This window comes from Talpa occidentalis, unplaced genomic scaffold, assembly GCF_014898055.3.
Source record: "Talpa occidentalis isolate TD23 unplaced genomic scaffold, MPIMG_talOcc4v2.1 talOcc4.11, whole genome shotgun sequence".
In the NCBI taxonomy this organism is placed as follows: domain Eukaryota; kingdom Metazoa; phylum Chordata; class Mammalia; order Eulipotyphla; family Talpidae; genus Talpa; species Talpa occidentalis.
The window spans coordinates 42,186,842-42,212,780 of record NW_023601104.1 but is presented as its reverse complement, the minus strand read 5'-3'; the positions used below and the strand labels follow the sequence as shown (position 1 = coordinate 42,212,780).

The following is a 25,939-nucleotide window of genomic DNA, read 5'->3' as shown; positions in this document are numbered from 1 at the left end:
CGGCGCTGCAGAGGCTGCGGGCAGCTTTGCAACCCAGTGCTCAACCGCTGCGCCAGCGGGGAGGCCCCTCAATAAAATATTTTTTAAAAATAAATAAAATAAAATAAAAGATGGAGAGGGCATGGATGGGGGTGGGAAACTATCATCACATCACAGTGAATTAGCTTTGCATGAGGCAAGGAGCACAGTGATAACACTTAACCACTTAAGACAGTTGAGTGGTGAAATTCTGAAGGATAGACATTTAAGACCAAGGTGCCGACAGACCCACTGTCAAGTGAGGCTTGGGGATGACCATCTTGTTGTGTCCTTACACAATGGAGAGAGCGCTAGTTGTTCACTTAGCAGCTGCACCTGACCTTGAACAAATTACCTAACTTCCTCGTGCCTCCTTTTTCAACTGTATCTACCCAGCAGGGTTGAAAAGCATTTAGAAGAGAGCCTGACACAGAACAATACCCTATATTTGTAAATTATCATATGAATTAGTAAACAAGCTGAAACTTGTGCATGTGTGTCCCAAAGATACTTGACAATCTTAAAAATGCAGCTAGAAGTTTTGTTTTGTTTTATTGTAGCCATTCTGTTGCAATGTTTCTTTCTTTTAGGTATATTTACTTGGACCTACCAACACAAGGGCTTAGTAAACCGTGGCTAGGAAAACGTGGCACAGCAAAGCTTAAGGCTTCCAGTCTCACCAGATGGTTGACATAAGTTTTAACATGGAAAGGGAATTCATCATAGAACATTCTTTATCTTTCTAGAGGGCATTATATGATGAGACTGTCTGCTCACTGGCTACTTGGTAATTTCTCCCTTAGAGACTAGGGGAAGCCTGCCTGCTAGCACCCCAAATGAGAAGGGACAATGGTGATGAGTGTAAAGAAGAGAAGTAGTGACTAGGGAGGAGTCTACGGTACTCAACTCTCTGGACAAACTTGTCTATTCACGCCTCCAAAAATAGGAGGAATCTCAAGTCTCTGCTCAGACCTTATAAACTGATCAACAGCAAAAAGGAGAAGTCTCACCTTCCTAGGCCTTAAATGCCAGTGTAAGTAAAATCTGATTGTTGCTTAAGGTTCTCTGGAGTAGACAGTAAAGTAGTTTTAAAATGGCCCCTCTCTCATGGGCCTTCCATGTGGAGATCCAAAACTTCCACTAAGAGCAGGTTATTCACTTTGGGTGACCTCTCTAAAGGCTGTGAATGCAGAGACCTCAGGCCCCTGCACTGCTCTATACTGTACTCACTTGATGAATTGTCTGTCCCCCTCACCTGTTCATGAGCTCTGCCCCACCTAGACAGGGCCTGGCACGTAGGGGTCTCTGCAAATAATAAACAACTGCGTGCACGTGAGTGGGGAGCTCCCTTGAGCCATGCCACACTACTGCTAGTGCTGAACAGAAGTGTGGGTGGGGAGAAAGTCAACAAGAGGCAGGGAGACAGGGCCCTGAGGTTGGGAAGTCTGGCCTGCGTTAGGAAGGTCTCTTTACCTGAGGGGTGACATGGCAAAAGCTCCAGGAGCAGGAAGAAGAGAATGTCAGCTGCGTGCAGCCAGACAGCTTATTTCCAGCTGCTCTAACACAAACACCAAAGACTGGGTGGCTGGAATAACAGATATTTATTTCTCATATTCTGGAGGCTGGATATTCAGGATCAAGGTGCTGGGAGATCTAGGGCTGGAGAAAGCCTGGCACCCACAGGTCTGTTGTCCTGTAGTTTTGTATGATGGAGAGAAAGGGAGCTCTAGTCTGTCTGTCCCGTAGAAGGACATTAGCCCCTCTCGGGGGCTCCACCCTCATCACCTCATCTAAACCGATTGCCTTCCAAGGCGACCTTCTATTAGGGGTTAGGAGTTCAAGACATGAACTTGGGACGCAAACATGCAGCTCATGCCTAGCACTACAGCCCCTCTGCACAGATTTCTTTTTTTTTTTTTTAAGATTTTTTATGCATAAAAGAGCTGGGGTGCAGGCCAGAGATGCAGGGGGTGAAAGGATTCACCAGAGACAGAGTGGGGAACAAAACAGGCAGATCCACGGAAATACATTGCTGAGGGGAACAGCTAGCAAGACAGGAGAGGTCTGCTGCACCATGTGGGTAACTCCCTGGCCAGGGATTGAACTCATGCTGCAGTGGTTACAGATATCTTCATAGGTTGTGTCCTAACCCCTTGCACCACCAGGGAGGCCCTCTGCACAGATTGTTTTGTAGAATCCTTGAATCCTCGCACCACATGGTAACTTGAGAATTGTTTTCCTGCTGTTGTTACTGAAGCTTCAGGAAACAGGTCACATGGGTAGCAGCTATAGATTCAGTATTTAAACCCAGTTCTACACTGTTTCCAACTCAACTAAATTGTTTCAGCACTGGCACCTTTCTCTCACGCCAGCCCTAGTTCATGTTCATTCCCATCTGCCTGCTTACCAGAAATGACCTGTTTTTAAAAAAGAAAAAGAAACAGCAGACCCAAAATGGAGTCACCCATGCCAAGCCCATGTCACCAAGCCTAGATTTAATATCTAACTTAATTCAACTCTTTCCAGGAATATAGTCAGCATTGGCAACGGCACATAATCTGCATCATAAGAACTTCCTGCCTTCCCCTAAGGGAGGGTGGCCCTGCCTGGAACAACATTTTCTTTAGCTAAAAGTCCCCCTGTCCCACCCTCTTTCTGACTATGAAAACCTATTTTGGAAGTACCTTTCTATTAGCTGGATGGGCTGCTGTTCAATTTCATGTATCATTGACTAAAGTCATATAGATGTCTGTATTTACTCTGTCGAATTTTTTTTTTAACAATTGGGAAAAACACCAGTGTAGACATGGACGCCCACAGCCTGGCTGGTGCGCCCAATCCTGCCAAGCCCTGCCATGGAGCCTTCCACAGGTCACTACCTGGTGCTGATCTCATGTGTAAAATAAGCGCTTGGTTCAGAGATAAACGTGAGAAGGTGCTATCCAGTGCTATTCAGATGTGCGAGTCAGCCTGGAGGACAGGCAGCAGCCCCAATTTTGCCTGCCCCCCATACTCCCATAATTGACTGATGCTATAAAAGAACTGGACACTGGCTCCATTTTGATCCGTTTATTGACAAATCAAAGGGGAAAAAGTCACATAAAAAGGGTATAAGATCATACATGTGATTAACAGGGGCGGTGGGTATAGCACCAAGGAGAGAGATGAGGTTGGACATACGGCTACATGAAGGGGGAGGGAGGAGGGGAGACAGGGAGGGGGAGAATGTTTCTGCTTAAAAAACCCACAGCATATCTTTCCATTTCTCAGCTGCCACCCAATCATTCTTTCCTGGACAGAATTAACAGCTGGAAATGGTTTGAGGGCAACATCAAAACACTTTGTCTACAGAGATTTGGGAGCTAGGGAGTTGGAGAAAATGTGGGTACAGATATTTGAGGGATTCTCTCACTTGCCTGTCAGCAGAATTCTGTCTCTGGTAAACTGAGTCCTGATGCTGATCCAGCCACAAACTAGCCATGTGACTTTGGGCTCTTTCTTTAGCTGTAAAACCAGCAAATTGGACTTGACAGCAGGTTCTACTCTGGCCCTCGCAATGCCAAGTGTTTTGGCAGCCTGAACAAGGCCAGGAAACTGGCTCAGCTTTGGAGAAATAAAACCACTTAAGGCCCAGCCAGAGTGAAGGGGTGCTGCCTCCTTCTGAAAACCACTCAGTGGCAGGTGGAGTTACCACAGCAATCCCAAGGGGTGAGTACAGCACACACACCTACAACAAATTCACTCTTGACACAAAAGTGGCTCTGAGAGAGCCCAGATTTCGCCCTACACAGAAGGCAGGACCAGGGGGTGGTGAGGGTGAGGGGTGATCCAAACAAAGCAGTCACGCACTCTGTAGGGTCTAGGGGTACAGGTGGAAAGAGGGCTATGGGCCAGGGGGTGGGATTGGGAGGTAGAATCAGTCCCCCCAAAAAAGAGGCCTGGGCCCCTTGGTCTAGTTGAAGCAGCTCTTCAGGTAGAGATGCCACACTTGGCATCGAGATCCTTGATTCCTGTGGGATTGATAACATGGAAGCAGGGGTGGGGATTGTCTCCATCAGCTGGAGTCAAATGAGGTAGGCTGACCACCCTTCAAAGTACTGCCAACCCTTCCTTGACAGCTGGGCAGGCCTTGAGACTGCACTGGCTGTCTCTCCAAAGCCCGCATGGATGTGTCAGCTGTGACAACCTCAAGGTTAAGGGGTTCCAAAATGAACAGGGTAGAGAGGGAACCACGCTTGAGGTTTCTGTTTCAGTGGGGAATGCAGTTCCGATTCTGAGATCCAGAAACCACACTAGTTCATGGGTAGGACAGCCAGGAGTAAGACTCTGGAGTGTGTGTGTGTGTGTGTGTGTGTGTGCAAGCATGCACATACACATGCATGTGCAAGCCCACTCACAGTTGCACTTGTGTGACAGCACAGGGAATACTTAGGGGAATGACACTGAGCCTGGCTTACCTTAGTATGGGGAATTTCTACCCCCCAGGGTAAAATTGCCATGGGCCCATAACTCACAGCCTTTGGCAGATTCTCCCAATACCCCAAAAAGGGAAAGTTTCCATAGGGACCCTTGTCCCTAGTTCAAGGCAATTCAACAAAGCTTTATGAAATAACTTGTCTATAAAAGGCACAACTAAGGGCCCCCAGGGGACTACGAGAGCATTGTCAGGGAGAGAGGGAGGCCTAGCAGCAGACACCCAGATCTGGGGTACAGGGGCTCCCCCACCCCTCCAGCTCACTGCTCAAGGACCTTGAAGGACAGGGGAGTGCCACTCTTGGCAAAGGTTTTCATCAGGCTGCTAGGATAGATGCACCCAAGCTTCTCTGGGGTTGGGAAGCCCCAGACCCTATAGAGAGACAGGCTCAGCCGGTCCCCGATATAGAAAGGACCCACCCATTTGGCACTGCTGCCGTTCCTGGGGAGCGACAGCAAGAGGACCTGGTCGCCCACGTTCCACTCCTTTTCCCGGATCTCCCGCTGGAAGCGCCTGTTCTCCTCCTTCTCACAGGCCTTGTCAGCCACCCTCCAGTGCAGCTCCAGCACCTCCCCAATCAGCCGCAGCAGGAAGACATCCATCTTGAGCCCCTCAATATTGGCACTGCTCATCTCCCACCACAGGGGCTCAGTAAGCCTCACCTCGGCCCCCGTCAGGATCTGGATTGGGGTGGTCTGGGAGGAGGAGGCCCTGAAGGCCAGGTGCAGCAAGGGTAGGGAGGCTGCCCACCTCTTGCCATGCAGGAAGATAAACTCCTTAAGGGCCCTCTTGAATTCCCAGTAGGCCCCCGAGCTCACCAGGCAGGGGAACTGGAGGTCTCTACTAAGGGAGGCAGTCTGGGCGCCCAGGGCCAGCCCACAGCTCACCAGGACATGCCGGGCAAACTGGGGGCCCTGGGCGGCCTCCAGTCTGATGGGAACACCCCACCTGGCAAACACATGCTGCAGCAGCACCTGGGCCACCGCCGTGTGCGTGTAGGGCTTCAGGGGGAACGCCTCCACCCACCTGGTGTTGGGGTCGGCCACAATCAGCACATGCTTGTGGCCCTCCTCACTGATGGTGACCGGGCCCACCACCTCAATCTGCAGGTTGGCCCAGGGGGCGGTCGACCTGAGTGGCCACAGGGACTCAATGACCTTCAACTCGTTGCCTACGAGGTTGCGGGGGATGCAGAACAAGCAGCTCCGGCAGTAATCTCTCACGTGCTCCTGCATGCCAGGCCACCACCCCAGCAACCGCAACTTCTTATAGGTCTCCTCGGGCCTCTGATGGGCACCCATGGGGAGGTCATGCACGGAGAAAATCAGATCCCTCCGGAGCTGCCTCGGGACCACCCAGACCCTGGCCCTCTTTTCTCCCTTGAACATCAGCAGACCACTCTCTTTGTCGAGGCTTAGTGAGTTAAAGGCAGAACTGAAGGGTGAAGAGCTGGGCAGTTTCTGCCCAGCCTGCAGCGTGGCGATGACATCAGCCAGCGTGCTGTCACTTCGCTGCAATGCCAGCAAGTCGGGCCTCTTGCCCATGCTATGGGGAGACACGACAGGACTCGGCATGTCCTCTGGCAAATGCCACCATTGCCCACTGCCCTGGGCGCCCTGCTTGGCCAGGGTGTCCACGGTCACAGCAAACAGGGAGCCCCGGTAGGAGGTTCGGTAGATAAACGGAAGGGCTGAGAGGCCGGAAGTGAGGGATATAATGTAGGAGAGCAGGCCTGGATGAGGTAGTGGGGCCCCGTCAGAGGAGAGGAAGCCCCGAGCCTGCCAGAGGGGCAGAAGCTCCCAGAGGAGGCTGAAGATCCAGTTGCAGTGGGTGAGGAAAACCACAGGGAGCTGGGACTGGCCAAAGCGCTCTAGGCCACAGGCCACGGCTGCCAGGTGCGCATAGGTTGGTGTGTAAGGGGAGCAGGAGAAGGAGAGGGAGACAGGGGGGCTGGTGGGAGACAGGACATAGAGACCAAAGCCAGCGCACCACTCGTCCTCGCGGTAAAAGCAATAGCCAGACATGTGGATGCACACAAAAGTGGACAGGTCAGAAAAAGGAGGCAGAACCTGGAAAAAACGAGGCATGGAGGATGCAGGTGTCAGCAGGCTGTTCTCCCCCAGCAGGCCCTGGAGAAGGGTTAGTTCCAGGGCCCTCTTGCCTTTGTCCTGTACCAAGAGAGACCATCGGATCAACCACGCCTTGGCATCCCTACGGCCGTCCTGTGCCTGGGGGTCCTCTGTGGTCCGGGAGGCATAGGAAAGATCCAGGACCACTGGGGTATCACCAATGCAGCGGGAAAAATGCTTGAGGGCCCAGGCCACAGCATAGGGGCTGTCTCCCCCAGACTGGGGGCCCTGGCTCTCCTCGTCGGGAAGAAGGGGTTTCGAGGTATAAGCTATGGGGTGCTTCCTCCCTGAGTGCTCCTGATAGACAATGGCCGTCAAGGCCACTTGGCTCACCATCACCTCCAGGCGGAAGGGCAGCTGGGAGTTGGGGGCTGTCAGGCAGAGGGCAGACACCAGGGCTCGCTTCAGGGCCAGGAAGGCTTTCTCATGCCCCTGGTCCCACTGCCAGTCCGGCTTCTGCTTAAGGAGACTGTGTAGAGGGCCCATGAGGGTCTCATAGTCAGGAATGACATCGCGGTGGGAGTCCATGAACCCCACAAAGAATGAGAGTGCGGTGAAGTTGCGGGGGATGGTCAGCTGGGCCAGATGAGCAAGAACCTGCTGGCAGGGGGCCTTCCCATCCCAGAGGACGCCCAGGGAGGGAGAAGCCACCCCCGGCAGCAGATCGATGTCAAGGGCCCCATCGTGGGGGTTGTGGAGGCTGAGGCACCGGAGGATTTCCTCTGATAGCACAGGGCACTCAGTTCTGAACACTGACGCCAGGGAGGAGTCCCGGTCGTCTTCCTGGGCAGGCTCTTCCTCAGACAGCTCCTGCATCCCCTGCACCTCTCTCTGCTCCTCGTCCCTCCTGTCCTCCTTCTCTTCCCTGACTTCGTCCACCTTCTGTGGGCTCTCTAGGGGCCCAGGGACAGCGGCATCACTCATCTCAGCAATGCTGGTGGAGCTGGGTGGAAGAGTCTTCCACACCTTCAGGAAGTTGCCGATGTCAGTGTCCAACCTACACAGCAACAAGAGAGCCAGTGGTTTGACAAGAGTGAGATGACTGGCATTTCCAACCTGACCCCAGGATGAGCAAACCACAAAGAGGCCCGGCAGGGGCTTTGGAAGGCACAACAGAGGCACTTCGTCCACATCACTGGGTTCCAGAACAGGAAATGGAACTGGGGGACAGTTAGCCCAGGAAGCAGTGCCCCGCCGGGAAGGTTCCCTGCTGGGCCCAGGGAACTGGAAGGTGGGCGGCAAGGGGGCTCAGAGGGGGCAGAAGTCAGAAGATCTTAGTATATAACCACTTCCATAGTGACCTTGGGAAAGTCACTTGAGTCTCAGATTCCTCATCTGTGGAATGATGGTCATGCACATCTAGTTCAAGTTGTGAAGATCACAGAGGATAATAAATGTGGAAAGAATTCTACTTGCTATATACTTTAAACCTCTTTTTTTTTTTTTAATAGAGGCATGTTTTATTTATTTATTTGTTTGTTTGTTTGTTTTTTTGTTTATACATGCACTGGGTACAGTCAGAAGCGCGGGAGGGTGAGAGAATTCACCAGAGCCAGAGCAGGGAGCAGAGCAGGCAGAAAGACCGAAGCACACTGCTGAGGGGAGCAGCGGGCGGCAGGAGAGGTCTGCGCGCCACGTGGGACCCTCCTCCGGTGGCCGGGGAGCAGCCGGGGATCGAACCGGCGCCGCAGAGGTCACCGGCAGCTTCGCAACCCAGCGCTCAACCGAACCGCTGCGCCACCAGGGAGGCCCTACTTGCTATATACTTTAGACACGGCTCCCTTTGTACCTGAAGGCCTGCACTGCCTCACTGGGGCCACCAGCCAAACACAGAAACTGCCAAGCAGCCCTCGACAATAGAACCCAAGATTCTGTCAGGTACTCATGTCCTGAAATATCGCACTGCCATTAAAGTAAATTAACATGGCACACAGGTGGGGAAACCAGAAAACATGGAGCACAAACACCAGTCACAAAAGGACATGCCCAGTATTAAAGCGGATGTGTGTATAACTATAAATCTGCAAAACTACATGAGATGTGGATTATGGACCCGTAAGTATGTGGTAGAAGCAAGATAATCAGAAAAAGTCAGATCCTCCTGCTCCTTATTAAGCACCAGACCAATGCTGGCTAGCAGAAAGGAATTTCTGGTAAGTCCCTGGAGAGGCTGGGAAGCCAGAGAGGCCTGGCCCATTACCTGTTCGGCTTCTTCAGAAATTCATCAAGTGTTGGGCCATCACGGCCCAGAGGGTCATCGGGCACCATGAAGAGGTTCCCCGCAAAGGTGAAGGGCAACAGGCTGACCAGGGAGAGAAGAGGCACAGTCACAAAGCAGAGTTGGACCCACCCACACCCCACTGCCCCCCAGGCGTCTCCACTGGGGCCGAGGCCCTCATCTGGACCTAGCAGGTGTGGCTGAGCACAGCTCCAAGACCCCCTCCTGCCAGAAGCTGCCTGACATCCAAGGGGAAGCACAGGCTCCAGGCCCTGGGAGCTGCCTCACCGATCTTTGACCATCAGTTTCTTGGAATTATTCATCAGAATGTGGAGCTGCTCATTGGTAACAATGATGCCATCTGTCTCCTCCGCCAGCTTTACCATGAACCTGCAGGGAGACAGGAAATCATAAACCACCCAGTAATCAGCCCCACGCTGTCCTGTCCTCTGAGAAAATAACTTGCAACTTCACATGGAGACAAGTTGGGCAGAAATGCTGCCCACAGTAGTTGGAATGAACGCCAGGGCTCAGGATCCCAACCCCTCATCTATGCAGCCACCTGGGGTCCCCACAAGACCTTGAGAGGGTGAAATGGGATGCACCACCCAAGTGCATATACAAACACAGACTCTGTTACACATAGGCACCCACATCACCCACGCAGACACACAGATGGAAACCCACAGGCTTGTCCACAGGCACACACATACCTTTGCTGCTTCAATTGTCACATCTCCAAAATGGACATAAGAAACCTACCCTAAGAGGCCTCCTTGGTGGCCTAGAGGTTAAGCCTCAGCGCTATCACAGTTGTAGCCTGAGTTCAATTCCCAGCCAGGGAGCTAACACATATGGCGCAGCAGACCTCTCCTGTCTCGCCTACTCTCCCCTCAGCAGTGTATTTCCGTCAGTCTGCCTGTTCTGCTCCCCACCCTGTCTCTGGTGAATTCTCTCATCCCCTGCACCTCTGGCCTACACCCCAGTTCTTCTACAAAATAAATAAATACATTTTTTTTAAAGAAACCTACCCTATATTACTGTGAGGACTAACGTGAATGAGCTAATGCATTGAAGCATCAATGCCTGCCATCAAGTATACATGCAAATATTCCATTATTACTGTTCACCAATGCACAACATACATATACATGCCAAGACAGACCTACACACAATAGATGTATGTATGCACATATAAAACATACACCTGAATAGACAAATCCGTTTTTTCTAAGATCACTTGTCAAAAGAGGCCCTTGGCCAGGAGAGAAAGTGCAGGTTACCCCTTCTCAGCATTCCCAGACTGCACGCCAGTGCACCACCATGCCACTCCACTAGCCCTCTGCAGAAATGCCATCTTGCCTCACAGCGAGACCCAATTTGGAGGCACTTAAAAGTCTTATCCTGGGGGACTCGTTCTTCCAGGAATGATGCCTGAGTTGCCCTGTTCAACCCTGCCTAGGCTTAGCCTGAGTGAATGCCAGGTCTTGGGAAAAGCAGGAGGGAAAGAACATCTCCTGCTGGGCATGGGAGATGCCTGAGTGAAGCCAAGACCTCTGTCCATCTGGTAGCAACTCCAGTGAGGACCAGTGAGCCCAGGACTAATGAGGACAGCAGGGAAGCTGCAGCACACAGGCTCCTCCTGTGCACTCCAGTCCTGCAGTCACATTGGGGAGTGTGTGCTTACAACTGACAAGTAGGGAGGCATTTAGGACTTAGCTAGGAGATAAAGCCCATCTAACTCCTGTCAGGTCCCAGGCAGACTCCAACCACATAGGCTGGGGAAGGGAAACTGAAGCAGTTTCTTGAGATATGAGCTTGAATCCAAACTCGTACCCCAAGTCAGCTGCTGGGAAAAGCAGCTCACCCAAAGCACCAGAAGTAACCAGGGCTAGTCCCACCCAAAGTGCTGGCTATCAGCCCACAGATCATGGGGAAGGAAGCCTGGAGGTTAAGGAAAATGGGGCCTGGGTAGAGCCCAGGGCTTGGGTAGAGCCATCTAGAGGCCCTCTCCTTGCTGTGTTCCCTCTTCTGCTGCAGAGGGCTGGGCATGCCCTACCCTCTAAGGCCCTAGCCTCAGCCTCCCCAGGCACAGGAGCAGACTCCACCTGGCAGCCCCTCCTGAGCCCTAAGCACCACAGAGAGAAGGCCTGGGGCCCACACACCTGTAATCGTACGTGGCGATCTTCTTGCCATTCTCCAGCTGGGACGGGGTGATTGAAAGCATCTTGAGGGAGTGCAGCTTCGTCAGAAAGTGGCTCTCTGCGGGTGAAAGGCAGAAATCAGAGCCACTGGGGGGGGGAGGGAAGTTAAGTGGAAAGTACCACAGAGGGGACAGAAAAACTCACCTCGCACCCTGCGGTTCTTCTTCAGCTGCCAGGTGGGTACAAACACAGTGACCTCTCGGTGTCCCCGGTTCCAGAAATACTGCACCGCCATGGCAATGCCACGGCAGGAGAAGAAGTGCTGGAGGCCGTGCCTGGGGGCAGGGTAGAAAGTGAGGGGCAACTTCCTGCACCAGCAGTGGGCCCACCCTTCATCCGTCCCTCAGAACCAGCAGGCCACACAGCAGCAGTACACAGGCAGCGAAGACGCCTTTCTCCTCTCCCTCCATCATCACACATTCTGTGAGCACCTGGGGTGGCTTCCAGGGCAAGGGGAGGAAGAAGGCAAGCATCAGACTCAGTGCTTGATTCAGGGCTGGAAGCCCTGACTCAGGGCCACCTGCAGTGAGCTGAAAGTGGCAAATTAAGCGGTCTGGTGTAGAAGTAGGCTAACACACCTATCCCACAATAGGTGCTGTGTGGGCAGAGCCATCTCTAAGGTCAGCCTGGTGAGGAGGGTCTTCAAGGAGATCTGTGCTGGGCCTTAAGGTTTGGGCTAAAGGTGGCCTGGGGTTGGCAGTTGCCATGCCGTGTGAAGCGGGCTGCCTGCCGTAGAAGACCTGGGCCTTGGCAGTGAAAAGATCTGCTTCCAAAGGCCAGCTGGGCCCTTCCTGGCTCTGGGACCTTGGGCAAGATTCCTCACCTCCCTGAGCCTGTTTCTGCTTCTCTCAAAGGAAAAGAATAGAAACCCACTCTTGTAGGCAGTGACAATTTGGAGTACACTGCCTAACATGCAGTAGCTACTCGACATGGGCCACCTCCCTCCCATCTTTTTCCATTTGCAGAGGTCAAGAAGACAGTCACCCTCTGCCCCGGCAGGGATAACCTGCCCAACTCCAGCACCACTGCCTGCGGTTACTCACACCATGGCCACACTGCTGCCGTCAATGACCACACGCCGCAAGCCCTGGTTTCCGGGTTCCCCAGACAGGTTCAGCTCGAAGGGTGTGTTCAAGGCCTCATGGTAGCGCTGGAAACTGGTCACTGTGCTGTTGGCCTGCGGGTGGCGAGGCGGTTGCCTCAGGGACCCCTCCCAGGGCCCCAGAAGCCCCTCCGTCTGAGGTTGGTGCTTATTGCTGGGGGCCAGGGTGCTGCCAGGCTGGGGACCCTGCCTTCCAGCTTCCCCCTGACCCTTTGGGAAGGAGGCAATGCCCCTTGTTGAAGAGGGCTGGACGTCACTCAGGAGTTTGGCTGTGTTGGAGGCTGGCCCAGCATCTGTGGGTGCCTTCTGAGCTGCAGGCATTTGGGGAGCTCTGGAGGCTTTGGAAGCTGCAGGAGTTTTGGGGGTGGCAGGTGCTTTGGAAGCAGTAGTTCCTTTGGGAGCTGTCAACCCTGTTTTAGCTGCAGACCCAGTTTGGGCTTTGGTTGCTTTGAGACCTGCCGGTGCTGTTTTTGCCGCAGGCATTTTCTGAGTAGTGGCAGCCTGGGGGGTCACAGGCCCCACTTGAGCATCCAGTGCTGGCTGATCCATGGCCTGCTTTTGAGCTGTGGACACCACTTGAGCTGCTGCCTTGGTTGAAGCCAAAGGCACTTTGGGGGCTGCAGCTTCTGTGAGGGCTGCTGGTGTCACCTTGGCTGTAGGCACTTCGGGTGCTGCGGGCGGCACTTGAGTGGTGGGTGGGCTCTGAGCTGTGGGTGCTGCTGCAGCCACGGGCACTTGGAGAGGCTCAGGCACTGTTTTAGCTTCAGGTCCTGACCGAGCTGACAGCTCTCCTTTAGATGTGGGCCTCTCTTGAGCTGTGGGCACCCCTTGGCCCTTAGGGAGCGCTGGAGTGGGCCTCTCTTCAGGCCCTTTACAGTTGCACTGTACACTTCCTTGGTCCCTTGTCTCACTTCCAGCTTGTAATTGGGGAGTGGAAGGCAAAGGTGGCCCAATCTGTGGAAGTCCAGAGCTAGCCTTGTCCTTTACACCCGAGACCACCAGTAAACTCATTACTTTTGAGGGGGTCTCTGGCCTCGCACAATTCTGTAGGACTGCCTGTCCTCCTGGGCCATCTGGGCTCTCCACACGGGGCAGAGGAACAAGCTCCTTCTGCTTCCACTCTAGATTTAAGGGCAAAGGATTCTGCCCTGGCAGCTTGAACTGAATGGGGACCAGCGGTCTCTGCCAAAAGGGGAAACTGAAGCAGGCCTGGGACAGGAGCCAGGCCAGGTGGAGAGAATGCAGTTCGTTGATCCTCCAGAAGGTGGCAGCGATGGTACCAGGCCACAAGGGCCCAAAGGCTGGCCCAGGGGGCCAGGCCTTCCAGGTGGGGCACACGCCCAGGCTGGACACCGAAGGCTGGAGGGGGAGTTTATCTTCCACCCTCTGGACCTGCCTCTTTTGTGACAAGACTTGTGTGTGACTTGCGGAGTCCTGGCTGCCTGTGGCTTGCACCGACCCCTTCTCTCGAGCACCGTCCATACCACCTTGCTTGTTGGAACAAACCCTGGAGGAAACCCAAGTTTGTTGGAAATGTGGGAAGGCTATTTAGGTCCCAAACTATTTCCTTGGGGGTAGAGGGATAGGAGTAGGGTCAGAGAAGCCAGAACTTACCGCATCAGCTGGTCTGCTGTTTCCTGCTGCGCGGTCTGGCTTGGGGTGCCTGAAACTGGGGACAGGGTGGCTCCCAGGCTAGTAATTTTCTTTGAGTTTTCTGAACTACCATTCTGGAGGCTCCCCATCTCCAGGAAGGGTGCAGAGCCATCTGCCACAGACACCATGGCTGGGCCTTCCTTCTGCTGCTGGGGAGGGCAGTGCAGGACCTCTGGGTCAGAGCGGGTATCAGAGGAGCCGATGCGGCCCAGCCATTCGATGATGTCTTCCTTGCCCGCAGCATCTCGCACCAGGCTCAGCAGCAGCTCCTGAACCGCCGGAGGCAGCTGCAGCAGGTCCCCTGCATGCTGGTCACCACGGATCCAGACCAGGGCCCCAAAGGCCCGGGTCACCTCTGCTTCCCAGATCCCGCGGGGGGTCAGCAGCGGGGCAGGGCCCCAGCGCAGCCGCCCCACCAGCTCCTCCAGCCAGTTCTGGGTCATGATAAAAGACTCAGTCAGCCCGCCCACCATCAGGGAACCAGGAGGGCCGGGCACCAGGTAGGCCAGGGTGCTCCAGCAGAGGCAGTCGAGGAAGAGGCCCTGGGCCCCGAGGAAGGCACAGTGCAGGACTGGTGGGTAGCGAACTTCCTTCCACAGCTCTGGGGTACACAGGCCCTTCAGGTACTCCTGAAGCCACAGGAGAGCACAAGGAAGTCAGCCCTGGATGGGGGCACACCTGCCACTGGCTGATGCCCCCCCACCTAGAAAGCACACACCTTGCCAAGCAGGTGTCCTCCCCTGCCTGCCCCACTGCCTGCCAGTGACCCCGTGGCCAGTCTTCTTGCCCTGGTCCTGCTCCCCCCACACTCATCTCTTTCCAGGAACTCTGACAGATGGAGGAGGCATGGGGAGCACTGGACTTGCAGTCAAGAGATGTGCTTCTGGGTCCAACTTGACCTCAATAGATGAGGTGAATTGTGGAAAATGTATCATCTTCTCAAGGCCTCAGTGTCTTCACCTACAAAATGGCAGACTAAACGATATATTCCTAGGTCCCGTCCTACTCCGGCATTGTGAACCTGTGAAACAGCCTGGGGGAGGGGGTTTACACAACTGTAAAATGGGGAGAACAAGGCCCATCTCATTAGTCTAGTAGGAAGCTTCAATGAGTTAATGCTGAGAAGGCACCTAGCATGGGGCCCAGCACAGCTTGTTCCCATCTTGCAGTCTCAGAGGGCATTCTAACTGGCCCAGAGACATAGCTAGGGGGGACTGAGCTAGGATCACAACCCACATCTGTCTGACTCTGAAACCAGAGACCTTCCATCTCTTCAGGCTGACTGAAGTGACTACACGGTACCTCTATGGGACTCTGGCTTAATCCTCCTGCAGAAGGTCTCTAGCGCAACCTGTACTGGTAACTATAGTAACTGTGTTGCCTAGAGCGGACAGAGGAGGAGATAAGTCACCAGGCCTGTGTCCAAGGCAACCCCGCAGATTCACACAACTGAAGTGGGAGGCCTCTGGCTCACTGGTTGACCAAGTCCTTGGGTGTACAAGATTCACAGAGGCTGGGATCCGAAAAGCTGGGTTCCTCCACCCTGAGACCAAGTTACACCAGCATCACCCCATGAGTTCCAAGGGGGCATGAGCATTTGCCCTTCATCAGCCAGTCTGTGTTGTGCTTGCCCTCATGTCCTCTCTTATCCCCATAATGATGACAGGCCTCCCTCCCTCTTCCCATTTCCCCTGACAGCTCCACTAGGGAACAAGTGCTCCATTTGAGATCCTCTGCAGTCATCCTGAAGGCCACTCCAGCCCCCTCTGCTCAGCACCCTGGTCATCCTTCCCTGCTCAGGCCATTGTTTGCTTCCTCTCCTGAACTAGGCCGAAGACCTCCAATCCCTTCCCAAAGGGACCCGAAATACACCCAAGCACGAAGGCCCAGATCTAACCCCTTTCCAATCAATTAAAAACCTGATCATGGGCCTCCCCGGTGGCGCAGCGGTTGAGCGCTGAGTTGCGAAGCTGCCCGCAGCCTCTGCAGCGCAGGTTCAATCCCCAGCTGCTCCCCCTCCACTGGAGGAGGGTCCCACATGGCTCGCAGAACTCTCCTGCCACCCGCTGCTCCCCTCAGCAGTGTACTTCAGTCCCTCTGCCTGCTCTGCTCCCCGTTCTGGCTCTGGTGAATTCTCTCACCCTCCCGCGCTTCTGACTGTACCCAGTGCTTGTATAAATAAATAAAGAAATGTTTAAAAAAAAAAAAAAAGAAAGATCTCAAAACCTGATCAGTTCAAGCCCCCAAACCAACTCTTCCCACCCAGAACCTCAACTGGTGCTACTGCCCAGAAGGGCAATCTGACCGGGTGTGGGATAACTCGCAGACCTTAACAAACAACCCCTCCCCATGTACCCCACATCTGGAAATGAAGACACGTGTTGGGGCAGATAACTAAGAGTGGTTTCTTTCTCTTTGTGCAAAGAGCTTAAAATATTTATTGTTCCATTAACTGATTTTTTTTTTGATTGAGATAATAGGAACTGCGATATTTTCAAAATAATAAATCTAAACTGATATTTATTGAACGCTGACTATGTGTCAGGCTCTTACACACATTCTTTCATGTATTCCTCTCTGGTTCTATAAGGAAAGTACTATCATGCTCATTTTACATGAACAAGAAAGGACACAAATTGAAGTCCTACAGATGCCCCAAGGCTGAGATCTTAACCATGCTTAACCATCTTAACTAGGCTGGGCTCTTAACCATGCTGCTGCCTGTGCCTTGGGGGAGTGGGGAGAGATAAGGAAGCAACAGGCATTTGCATGTAGAAAATATGTGGAACAATTTTCCTGCTTAAAGCCCTCCCAGACCTTTTTCCTCTAAAAGGCAAAAAAGCAGAGAAGAGGTAACAACAAAGAATAGAAAATAAGCACAGAAAAAAGAGTGGCATATTTGTAAAAATGTATTGCCCAATATCCACCGGGCATTGTTAACTTGTCAGCTAATAAAAACAATAACACCAAATATGTTAACACTGCTCTACACTTGACCCCATGCTGCTCTACCATTTCATACCTGACTTAGAATTCTTCTTTGTTGTAAGTCAGTTGTCACTTACAGTCAGTTTTCCAGAACCCTCCCCCTAAATTACACCACAGCGTACTCAAAATTCTCAGAAAATGGCAGCACAAAAAATTCTAGACTTAGGAATGAAGGGCAGATTGAAGTAAAGTTGTCTGAAGGAGCAATTAGATCCTGGAGGCTAACCACCCCACCCCAACTCTAGACACACACACACACACACACACACAAACACACTTTCCTACCAGTCAGAGGTTTGGTCTCTAGAGGGGAAAGCAAGGCCTTAGGTCTAGAGGCCTATGAGCACCCTTGTGGCGTTGGGCACCGCACAGAGGCCATACAGAGGACTTCCACACATCTACAGTGAAAGTGCAAAGAAACTCATTCTTCCTATTCAGAGATTCACCAGCCAGCCCCTGGGCCTCCAGGACAGAAGAGGAACACACTTTGGAAAACCTCACCAGGCCTGGGGCAGAACTAAACTGGAGCAGAACTGTTCGGATGGATTCCCGAACAGCCCGTGTCCCCAAGCTCAAAATCAACAAGTCTCAGCCTCAGTGCCCAATCGGTTTTCTGTCTTCCACTTTTAATCATTCAAGGATTACAGTCATGTGAGGAAAATTCTAATGTGAAACAAACAGATGAGGTGGGAGCAACTTGAAGGTAGAGAAAGTAGGCAGAAAATAAAAATTCAAAACGCTCCTCATTACTGTCCTGGCAGAGACCACTAAAATATGGGTCACACAAAACCAAAGTGGGATACCATTTTCCAGAAGAGTATTCAGAGGAAAGAGAAGTAACTTTTAGATGTTAAAAATACCATGAGAGAAACGAGAGGCTCACAGGGCCGAAGGGTTGCTCTGCTTTCTCATCTCCAGGAAGCAGAGCAAAGGGTTTGCACTGGAAACCAGGAGGAGAGTGGAGGACGAGTCCAGAAAGTCCAAAGTCTGAAGCAGACATGCAGAGAAAGAGGGGAAACGAAGCCACGGGGACAACGTCATCCACAAACCAGTGCCAAAATGTTTGCTCCTTCAGAGAAACATGAGCGTCCAGAAAGAAGGGCCCACCCAACACATCAGTGAGAGTAAGCAAGGATGGATAAAGACAGACCCACCTCCAGGGGTCTCACTGGAAAACCTCAGAGCACCAAGGGGAACGACCAGCTGCCAGACAGAAAACACCTCGCCTATAAAGGAGCAGGAACCAGAATAGCTTCAGGCTTCTCAAAAGCAAGAAGTCAGTGGATTAAAGCCTTCACAGTTCTGAAGGAAAATAACTTTCTATGTATTCGATACCAGCCAAACTGTCATCAAGTGACCTTGAGGTATGCAGTGTAGATACGCAGTGATGTAACTCCAAACTTTTACCTCCTATAAACTCTTCTCCAGAAGCTGCCAGGGAGCATTTTCTAGCTCAAGAAAGGAAATTTCAATCAAGAAAGGAAATCAAGGGCCTCCCTGGTGGCGCAGGCAGTTGAGCACCGCACTGTGAGGCTGTCCACAGCCTCTGCAGCGCAGGTTCAATCCCCGCGGGCCAACGAGAATCCCACATGGCGAAGCAGAGCTCTCCTGTCTGGCGCGCTGCTCCCCTCAGCTGTGTACTTCGTCACTCTGCCTGTTCTGTTCCCCGCTCTGTCTCTGGTGAATCCTCTCACCCTCCCGTGCTTCTGGCCTGTACCCCAGTTCTTGTATAAATAAATAAATCTTAAAAAAAAAAGAAGGGAAGGAAATCAAGAAAGGAGATGCAACATAGAGGAAAAAGTAAAGATGATCTCCAGGATGATAGCAAAGAGAAATCTAGAAACCTGTTCATCTGCTCAGCAAGTCAGTATTGAGATCTTACAACATGCCTGGCACTGCTCTAAGATGACAACTGTCTCCAGATATAGAGGACAACTAGTTCTAACTAGAGATTGTGTGTGGCTCAGAGACCAACATGTAGGGGTAAGTGAAAGGGGTAAAGGGGTGAAGAGTGTGGTGATGGGTGGACTTAGGGTAATGATCAGGACACAGAGCATACAGGGGTTGAATTCTAATGCTGTACATCTGAAATTGTTGTTATCCATCAATATTACCTCATTAAAATTTTGTCAGTTAGAAAAAGCGAGATGAGGGCCTCCCAGGTGGCACAGCGGTTGAGCGCTGGGTTGCGAAGCTGCCCGCGGCCTCTGCAGCGCCGGTTCAATCCCCGGCTGCTCCCCGGCCACCAGAGGAGGGTCCCACATGGCGCGCAGACCTATCCTGCCGCCTGCTGCTCCCCTCAGCAGTGTACTTCGGTCCTTCTGCCTGCTCTGCTCCCCGCTCTGGCTCTGGTGAATTCTCTCACCCTCCCGCGCTTCTGACTGTACCCAGTTCATGTATAAACAAAACAAACAAACAAATAAATAAATAAAAACATGCCTCTATTAAAAAAAAAATCTTTAAAAAAAAAAAAGCGAGATGAGCATGTCGTAGTTATTAGCACTCTTTAGCACAGCACCGTCCTTTGAACATAATGAAGCTGATGGATTCCCCCCACCAACCCAAAGAAAAGAAAAGCATGTGGTCCGGGAAATAAGGTATTTAGCAATGAAAAAAGGCGCAGAGGTGCCAAGATGACAGCAGTGCTGGCCTAACCAGAGAGGAGAGAGAACTCCAAAAGAAAATTTGGAACTAAAAGGATTCCTTCAGCCAACAGATTGGCCTTGAAGAAAATTGTACTGAGACTACTGACAGTTGTCAAAATTAACAAGTAAAGAAAAATAAGCAAATTAGAAAGCAAGGAGTTTCTTCACCTTGGTGAAATAAAAATGTAAAAAGAAAACATGATCTCAGTGCACATAAATGCTTAGATGTGAATATTTTACAGGCATAATGTTGAGAATACTAAATGTAAATATAGACGGCAGAAAATTGAAATATATCAATATTGGCAAGAAAGAGGGATGGCAGTAAAAGGGAGCTAAATCCTCCCCTACAGTAGGAAGTAAAAAGACAACATCTCAAATTGATTCTTCAAAAGATAACAGCATCTACATATATTTTTAGGAAAGCAGAGCTGTGGAGATGCCAGGATAGTGCCTATGTGAAAGGGCCCTGAAAAGGGAGTTGAGAGAGGCAAGAAAATCTCTTGTGTTCTATTGTGAGCCTTTAAAACTCTACTGGACTTGTCAATGGCGTATTACTTTGATAAAGGAAAACCTGAGCTTAACGACAAAGGAGAAGGATGAGTGACACACAACACAACTAACTGTGCTGGTGAGTGTTTAACCATAAAGATTTAAGGGTATAGCCCTGATTTGTAGTATTCACCAATTTCTGTGGTATAAATACTCCCACCACGCTGATCTCACACTAGCAATGAGAGCCACTGGCTTGAAAGCTTCCTGAAATGTTAACAACGGAGCCAGCTCCAGTATGGCCCTGGCCACTACCAACTTCCATGGTGCAGTTCACAGTTGGTGCGAAGCACAGCAGATCACATCCGTCTGACAGCTCCAGACCTAGTCTCTGGCTCCTATCACCTCCCTTTATCACTAGCGCAAAGGAGAGAAGCCAACAGGTCCCCTCTCCTCTCTGCACCCCATCCTTCCTCATATCATCACCAAGGAGGACAGGCAGCTGAGCAGGGCTTATCCCTGGGCCACTCTGATCACTAAAAAAACCCTCCTTTCCACTAGCTGATTTCACCTCAGAGAGGCTAGACCTCCCTAGTGTGTGTTTTTGCTGCCTGGGAGTGTGATTTCCAGCAATGCCTTCATTATTCTTTGAATCTCACCACCAGAAAACAATTTAAAGGTCCTCTTGAGTTCTACAGAGATTTTCCTGGGAAACCAGTCACATGTAACGCAGAAATACACATAAGCCCTTTACCAGACCAACACCTATCCTTGACGGCCCCTCCTCTCACACACAAACCCCCACCACCTTCCTCATCCTGCATCCTGAAGCTCTAGTCTCACGGAGTCCTCTCTGCAGTGGCCTATGGCCAGCAGGCTATTATAAAGGGGATAATTCTGCATCCCTAGTTAGGTTTGGGGGCAGTCACATGGTCCCCATGGAGACCACGGGGCAGGCAGCCTTACACTTGGGGAATTCCCATGTACCAGATCGCTGGACCTTGGAGAACATTTAATTCAAACTTCTTGCTTTACAACCCAGGACAATATTGAGACACGAGAGGGGAAAGGACTTGCTCGGGGTTAGACAGCTACTTAACAACAACAAGCACTGGCTTCTAGCTCTACCTTCTATCAGTTTCCACATTTTGCGAAAGTATTTCAGCATGCATTATTTCAGCAGACACAACCCTTTCATGAAGTGGGTTTATTATATTATTTTATGGATGAGGAAAAAGGCTAAAGAGAGGGTAAATGATGTGGCCCAGGGCATCCAGTTAAACATGGCAAACCCCAATCTAAACTCTCTCTACCACACCCCTCTGTTCTACCAGTAGTGACAGCAAATTGAGCCCAGACTCCTAACTCCTGGGACAAAGCCTAATACTCCCCACCTTCCCTGACTTCCTGCTCCAAACCTCCAGCCAGCTCTACTTTCTACTCATTCTGGGCAGTAGGGAGGAAGTCACCCCCAGAACCCCTCAGGGCACATTGTTTCCATCTGAAGCAATGCCTTTCTGAAGTGAAAGGTGACCGGGTGTGTGTGTGGGGGGTGATCCAGGAGGTCACTGGTTATGTTAGCAAAACCTGGGGTGTTGAGGGAGGGATCAGTTGCCCCAGGAACCCCGAAACAGCAGTGGGAGCTGGGGCAGACTGCCCTGGAGAAGCTGATCCCAGATTCCAGCAGGGAGCAGGGGAACAGCACACCTCACTGAGTGCCAGGCCTATAAAAGGGTGAGCTGCTGTATTTCAAATTAACAAAATGATTAAGAGGCCAAACAACACCAAAGACTCCTCTTGTTAACCCACCCTATCCCAGCTGCCAAAAATTCTTCATCTCAGGGGCTCCTGCACATCTGTTCTCTGAGCAGGCACCCTTACCCTCCCCCCAGCACCACTGTCAAAATTGGAAAAACTGCTGACACAGCAGCTTCACAGAAGGGCTAAGGGAGGAACTTCCCAGGCTGCCTGCTAGTCTGCTCTCCAGCCTGTTCTGGCCCTTTCCAGCCAAGGTCAATTAGGATGTTGGTACAGACCCAGCTGGAGAAGAAGTAGGAGGGGTGGGGGGAGGAGACAGGAAGCTGGTGGTCTCTGGCTGTAGCACTCAGACCAGGAAAAGATAAGATAAGGGAATCAGGGGGAAAAGGGAGACCTTCACCAGGAAGGTCCAAGTAGAGAAGCTTGGGGAAGAGGTCAGGGAGAACACAAGAGGTGTCCTGTGACCTAACCTGCCCATCACTCTCCTCCCAGATTCCCACTCATTCCCAAAGGCTGGAATCTTCCAGGGCATCTACACCCCCAACCCCCATACCCTGCAAGAGACTACCTAGAGAATTGAAAATCCACAGCAGAGAGCCCAGAGCCCCGAGTTCTGGTCTAAGACCCTGCCACTGGGCAACTACCTAGCCCTGAACACTCACAGAGGCCTCTTACTGTCTCCTGTACTCAATATCTCATCTGTAAAATGCTAGCTTGTCTCTAGAAACCTCTAAGGGCCCCTGTGGTCGGCACTCTGAAAGACTCTTGGGGAAGCCCAGGATTTAAGGAGACTTAAAGGGAGCCAGAAGGACCTGGGCCCTCCAGAGTGTTGGTGGAGAACAAAGCCATGTGTGGAAGACATCATGGGCAGGCAGGACTTTAGGTTACTCCCCAGATGGAGAAGCCAGGTTGTGGGTGCAGGGGCCCTGGCTAGGGAAGCATGGTGGAGGGGCTCACACCCTGCAGGCTCTCTCTGCACTTAAGGGACACAGGAGCGTCAGGCAAGAGAGGGTGGGGCAGAAAAGAAAGAAGGAATCAGAGGGAAGGAACCAGGGCTGCAGAGCTGGAAAGGCAAGAGGATGGCCCAGTACTTCCCCCCTCCCTCTCCCCATAGTGCCAATCTAGGTGGGGGGACTCCCCTGTCACGGGTGGGAAGGGGCACACAAGGGTCTGGCTATAAGGGATGGGTGGGGGTGGGGAGAAGCTGTTTACCTTGGCTTTACTCATATTCTCCTTGGGTCCCTGGAGCTGCAGCCAGAAGTAGGGAGTGTCTGGTCGGCTCTGGAAGGCATTCAGCTTGACCCTGAAGATGCGCTGCACTTGCAGCCGCTGCCGCTGCACCCGGGCCTTTGATTTGCTCTGCACCATGAACCATTCCTGCGCCGGAGGGTCGCCCCCAGACAGGAGCATGACTACTCCGCCCGCCCCTGGACGAGGGGAGCAGGGTCACCCGGGTCCGAGCGCGCGAGGAGCCCCAGCCCCGGCCGGCGAGCGCAGGCCACGCCCCTGGGTCCCCGCGGCGCGCCCCCTCGGGGCAGCGGACCCACCCGCCGCCTGGCAGCTGCCCCTCGGGGCTCCGTGCCTTTCCGCTGCGGCTCCCGCGAAAGCCTCTTCCTGCCAGGGGCTGCGGTTAGGGGTGGGGCCGGCCGGGCTCGCGTCGCCCTTCCCTCCGCCCCGGCTTCCCCGCGCCGGGCGCCAGCCCCTGCAGGAGAACCTCTGTCTGCGGGAAGCTCAGGGGGCGCGGGGGGCGGGGAAAGGAGGGGGCGGCAGGGGGAGGGAACGGGAGGGTCCTGGAAGCCTCTGCTCTCCACCCAAGTTTTGGGCCCAAAGCCAGAATCCAGGGGTCAAAGTTAATTTCCTTCCTCGCTCGCCTTTCCCAAGTGCAAGGCAGAGGAGAGGGCCGCTCGGGAGGTGGGGAGGGTGGAGCTCTGGGACCGGTCCTTTCGCCCTCACCGCCGCGCTCAGCCTCCCCGGAGAGCCGGCCCTGCGCCTGCCGTCGGAGGAAAGGGTTAAGGGAGAGCTGGGTGGGGAAGCTGGGGTCTGAGGAAACTCTGGGCTGGAAACGCCGCGGGAAGGAGAGGGCAACTGTACCGCTTCCCCGCCCCCCAAGTCTGGGGCCGGCCAGGGCTGGCAGGCGGCCCAGACCCTCCTGAAGCCCCCAGGACTGGAGGGGCGGAGAGAGCTGCTGCTTTCAGACTTTCTTGTTTATGAAAGCCCTTTTTAGCAAGTTTGGGGGGAGGCTTTAGGCTGGGAGAGGTTCAAGCCCTGAGGTTCCCTAACCCCAGACCCACATGAGTTGCTAGGCAGCTGCGGTCAGGCACCGGCCTGGGGCTGGGGGTCTGCCTCCAAAACCGGCCCTGGACGGGCCCTGGACGTGTTCCCCGCCCCTCCCCCCAAGAACACCTTGTGAAGCCCTGGGGCTGCACAGAAGCTGGCTCTGCTGACTCTTAGTCCTGGGCCCCTGTGACCTTTATTTTCCAGACCCAAATCCAGAGCCGCAGTCCGACAAGCACAAGTGTACCTACGGCCTTAAGTCAGGCCTGCCCTGGAACATCTGGGCTGTGGGGCCAGGGCGTGTTTGCATGCCTGCAGGCAAGGGGCCAGGAGCTCCCCAGTCCAGGGAAGGGGCCCAAGTGGGGGAGGAGAGAGAGGTTCACACCACTCCTAGTTGAGACTAGACTCAGCCTTCCCACCCCACCCCCACTCCTGCTTCTCCCTCCATTGGAATCCAGAAAAGGGAAAAGTGACCTGTGTGGCCTCTGACTCTAAGGCCTTCTGCTCTGCGCCACCTGGCACATCCCTGCCCTGCCCTCTGCAGCCCCAGGAAGCAGAAGACCCTCAGGGCCAATTTCAGCCCCTCTCCACTCTCCCTACCTCTCACTGCTTTCCCTTTTTCGAAAGAGGTTTCTGCCTTCTCAGGCCTCAATTCCTTCTCTAAAGCAGGTGAGAGCCACAGGTGCTCCCCACTCCTTCCCAGAGAAATATCTAACTCAAATCCTCTTCTGAGTATGAACCCCCTCACCTCATCACCCAGCACAGTGGCATCTTGTGGCCTCTCTATCACTTGGGGCCTCTGCACCTTTGTGTGTATGGCCTCTCTATGCATGTGTGTGTGTGTGTGTGTGTGTGTGTGTGTGTGTGTATGTGAAAGAATTGGATGAGGCAGTCCTGCGTGACTGCCTTAAGACAACAGCCCACATCATGAGGCAGTCAGGGAAGCCCAGGTAGCCACTGACTGACTGTGTGGCCATGGTCTGAGGTGGTCTGGGATAAGCTCGGAAATTACACCAAGCACCTGCATGGGACGTCCTCCCTGTATATGTGGCCGACATGTCCCCTCCTGTTCCCCATAAAAGTTGATTACCACTTGTCTCCCCTGGACCCTGATCCTGTTGCCGTTGTCTGCTAATCATTACTGCTAATAAATAGCAAGAGGGCTGCTCACTGAGCAGCAGTCTTGCCTTGCAAACCTGGTCCACAACTCATCCCTCAGTGTGTCCCCAGGGACATGCAGGTCAGGGACATGCTAGCACGTTCCTGACCCCCAGAGCATCTCAAAGGAAAGCCCTCAGGTTTAATACTATGCTCAGCCTTTCCCTCCCAGGAAAGGGTTAAAGAAGAGCACAGTGGGGAGCAGAGGGTGGCAAGAGGTCTTGCTTAGGAGTCAGGTACTTTATCAAGTGGGTAAAAGAGAGTAATTTATTTAAACTCTTGTGCCTCCATTTCATTGGCTCATAAAAATGACGGTGATATCTCCAGCACAAGTCATGAGTTAGACCACATTGGTACGCCTGTACCTGGCACAGAGGAGACATCCAGTGTGCTCTCATTCCCCATACCTAGATCTTGTCTCTTCTCTGGCTCAGCTCAGGCCAGTTGTCTCCATACCTTCCCACAGATTTCCGCCCTAACCTTCCCTCCCTGGCGCCCCTCCACACCCCACCCCTGGACCAACTTCCCATCCTTTTGCATCCAGCCTGACTACTAGATAGGGCGCTGCTGACCCAACCCTCCCACCTCTCCACCAGGATGTATGAGGTGCAGTTAGATAACCCTGTTCCAGGATAGTGTCACCCATAATGCTCTGTGGCTTTTCAGCAGGTAGCTAAGTCTCTTTGCAACAGGGTGGTCCCCAGGAAAGGGGGAGGTTCCCTGCCCCACCCAAGGGAGGGTGGAGCTGAGTAGGAAGAGGAGAAGCTGCAGAAGAGACTAAGGAAGGAAGCAGGATGGAGCCAGGAGACCTGGAGGAGGTGCATGG

At 52.9% G+C, this 25,939-nt stretch overlaps 1 protein-coding gene across 2 annotated transcripts; it reads right to left on the bottom strand.

Annotated features, from left to right (window-relative positions):
• Positions 1-2,887: 2,887 nt before the first annotated feature.
• On the bottom strand, positions 2,888-23,159 carry NYNRIN (NYN domain and retroviral integrase containing). Of its 2 annotated transcripts, none has more exons than XM_037503150.2 (8): positions 22,894-23,159; positions 13,760-14,427; positions 12,087-13,652; positions 11,188-11,318; positions 11,005-11,101; positions 9,128-9,229; positions 8,822-8,923; positions 2,888-7,618 (listed from the first exon to the last, which is right to left on the bottom strand). In XM_037503150.2, exons 1-8 carry the CDS (start codon positions 23,089-23,091, stop codon positions 4,753-4,755), a joined length of 5,730 nt encoding a protein of 1,909 aa, XP_037359047.1. In that variant the 5' UTR covers positions 23,092-23,159; the 3' UTR covers positions 2,888-4,752. The 2 variants fall into 2 exon arrangements, with proteins under 2 accessions (XP_037359047.1, XP_037359048.1); XM_037503151.2 differs by having other exon boundaries at positions 13,760-14,232.
• Positions 23,160-25,939: the final 2,780 nt, after the last annotated feature.

What these genes read in the sequence shown, in the direction of transcription:
- NYNRIN (XM_037503150.2), bottom strand. Translation starts at nt 23,091, where the DNA reads ATGCTCCTGTCTGGGGGCGACCCTCCGGCGCAGGAATGGTTCATGGTG. An exon ending in ACAGCAGACCAGCTGATGCG is followed by an intron (nt 13,653 to 13,759) that starts GTAAGTTCTGGC and finishes GGTTTCCTCCAG; the next exon opens with GGTTTGTTCCAACAAGCAAG. An exon ending in TTTCTGAAGAAGCCGAACAG is followed by an intron (nt 7,619 to 8,821) that starts GTAATGGGCCAG and finishes GTTGCTGTGTAG; the next exon opens with GTTGGACACTGACATCGGCA.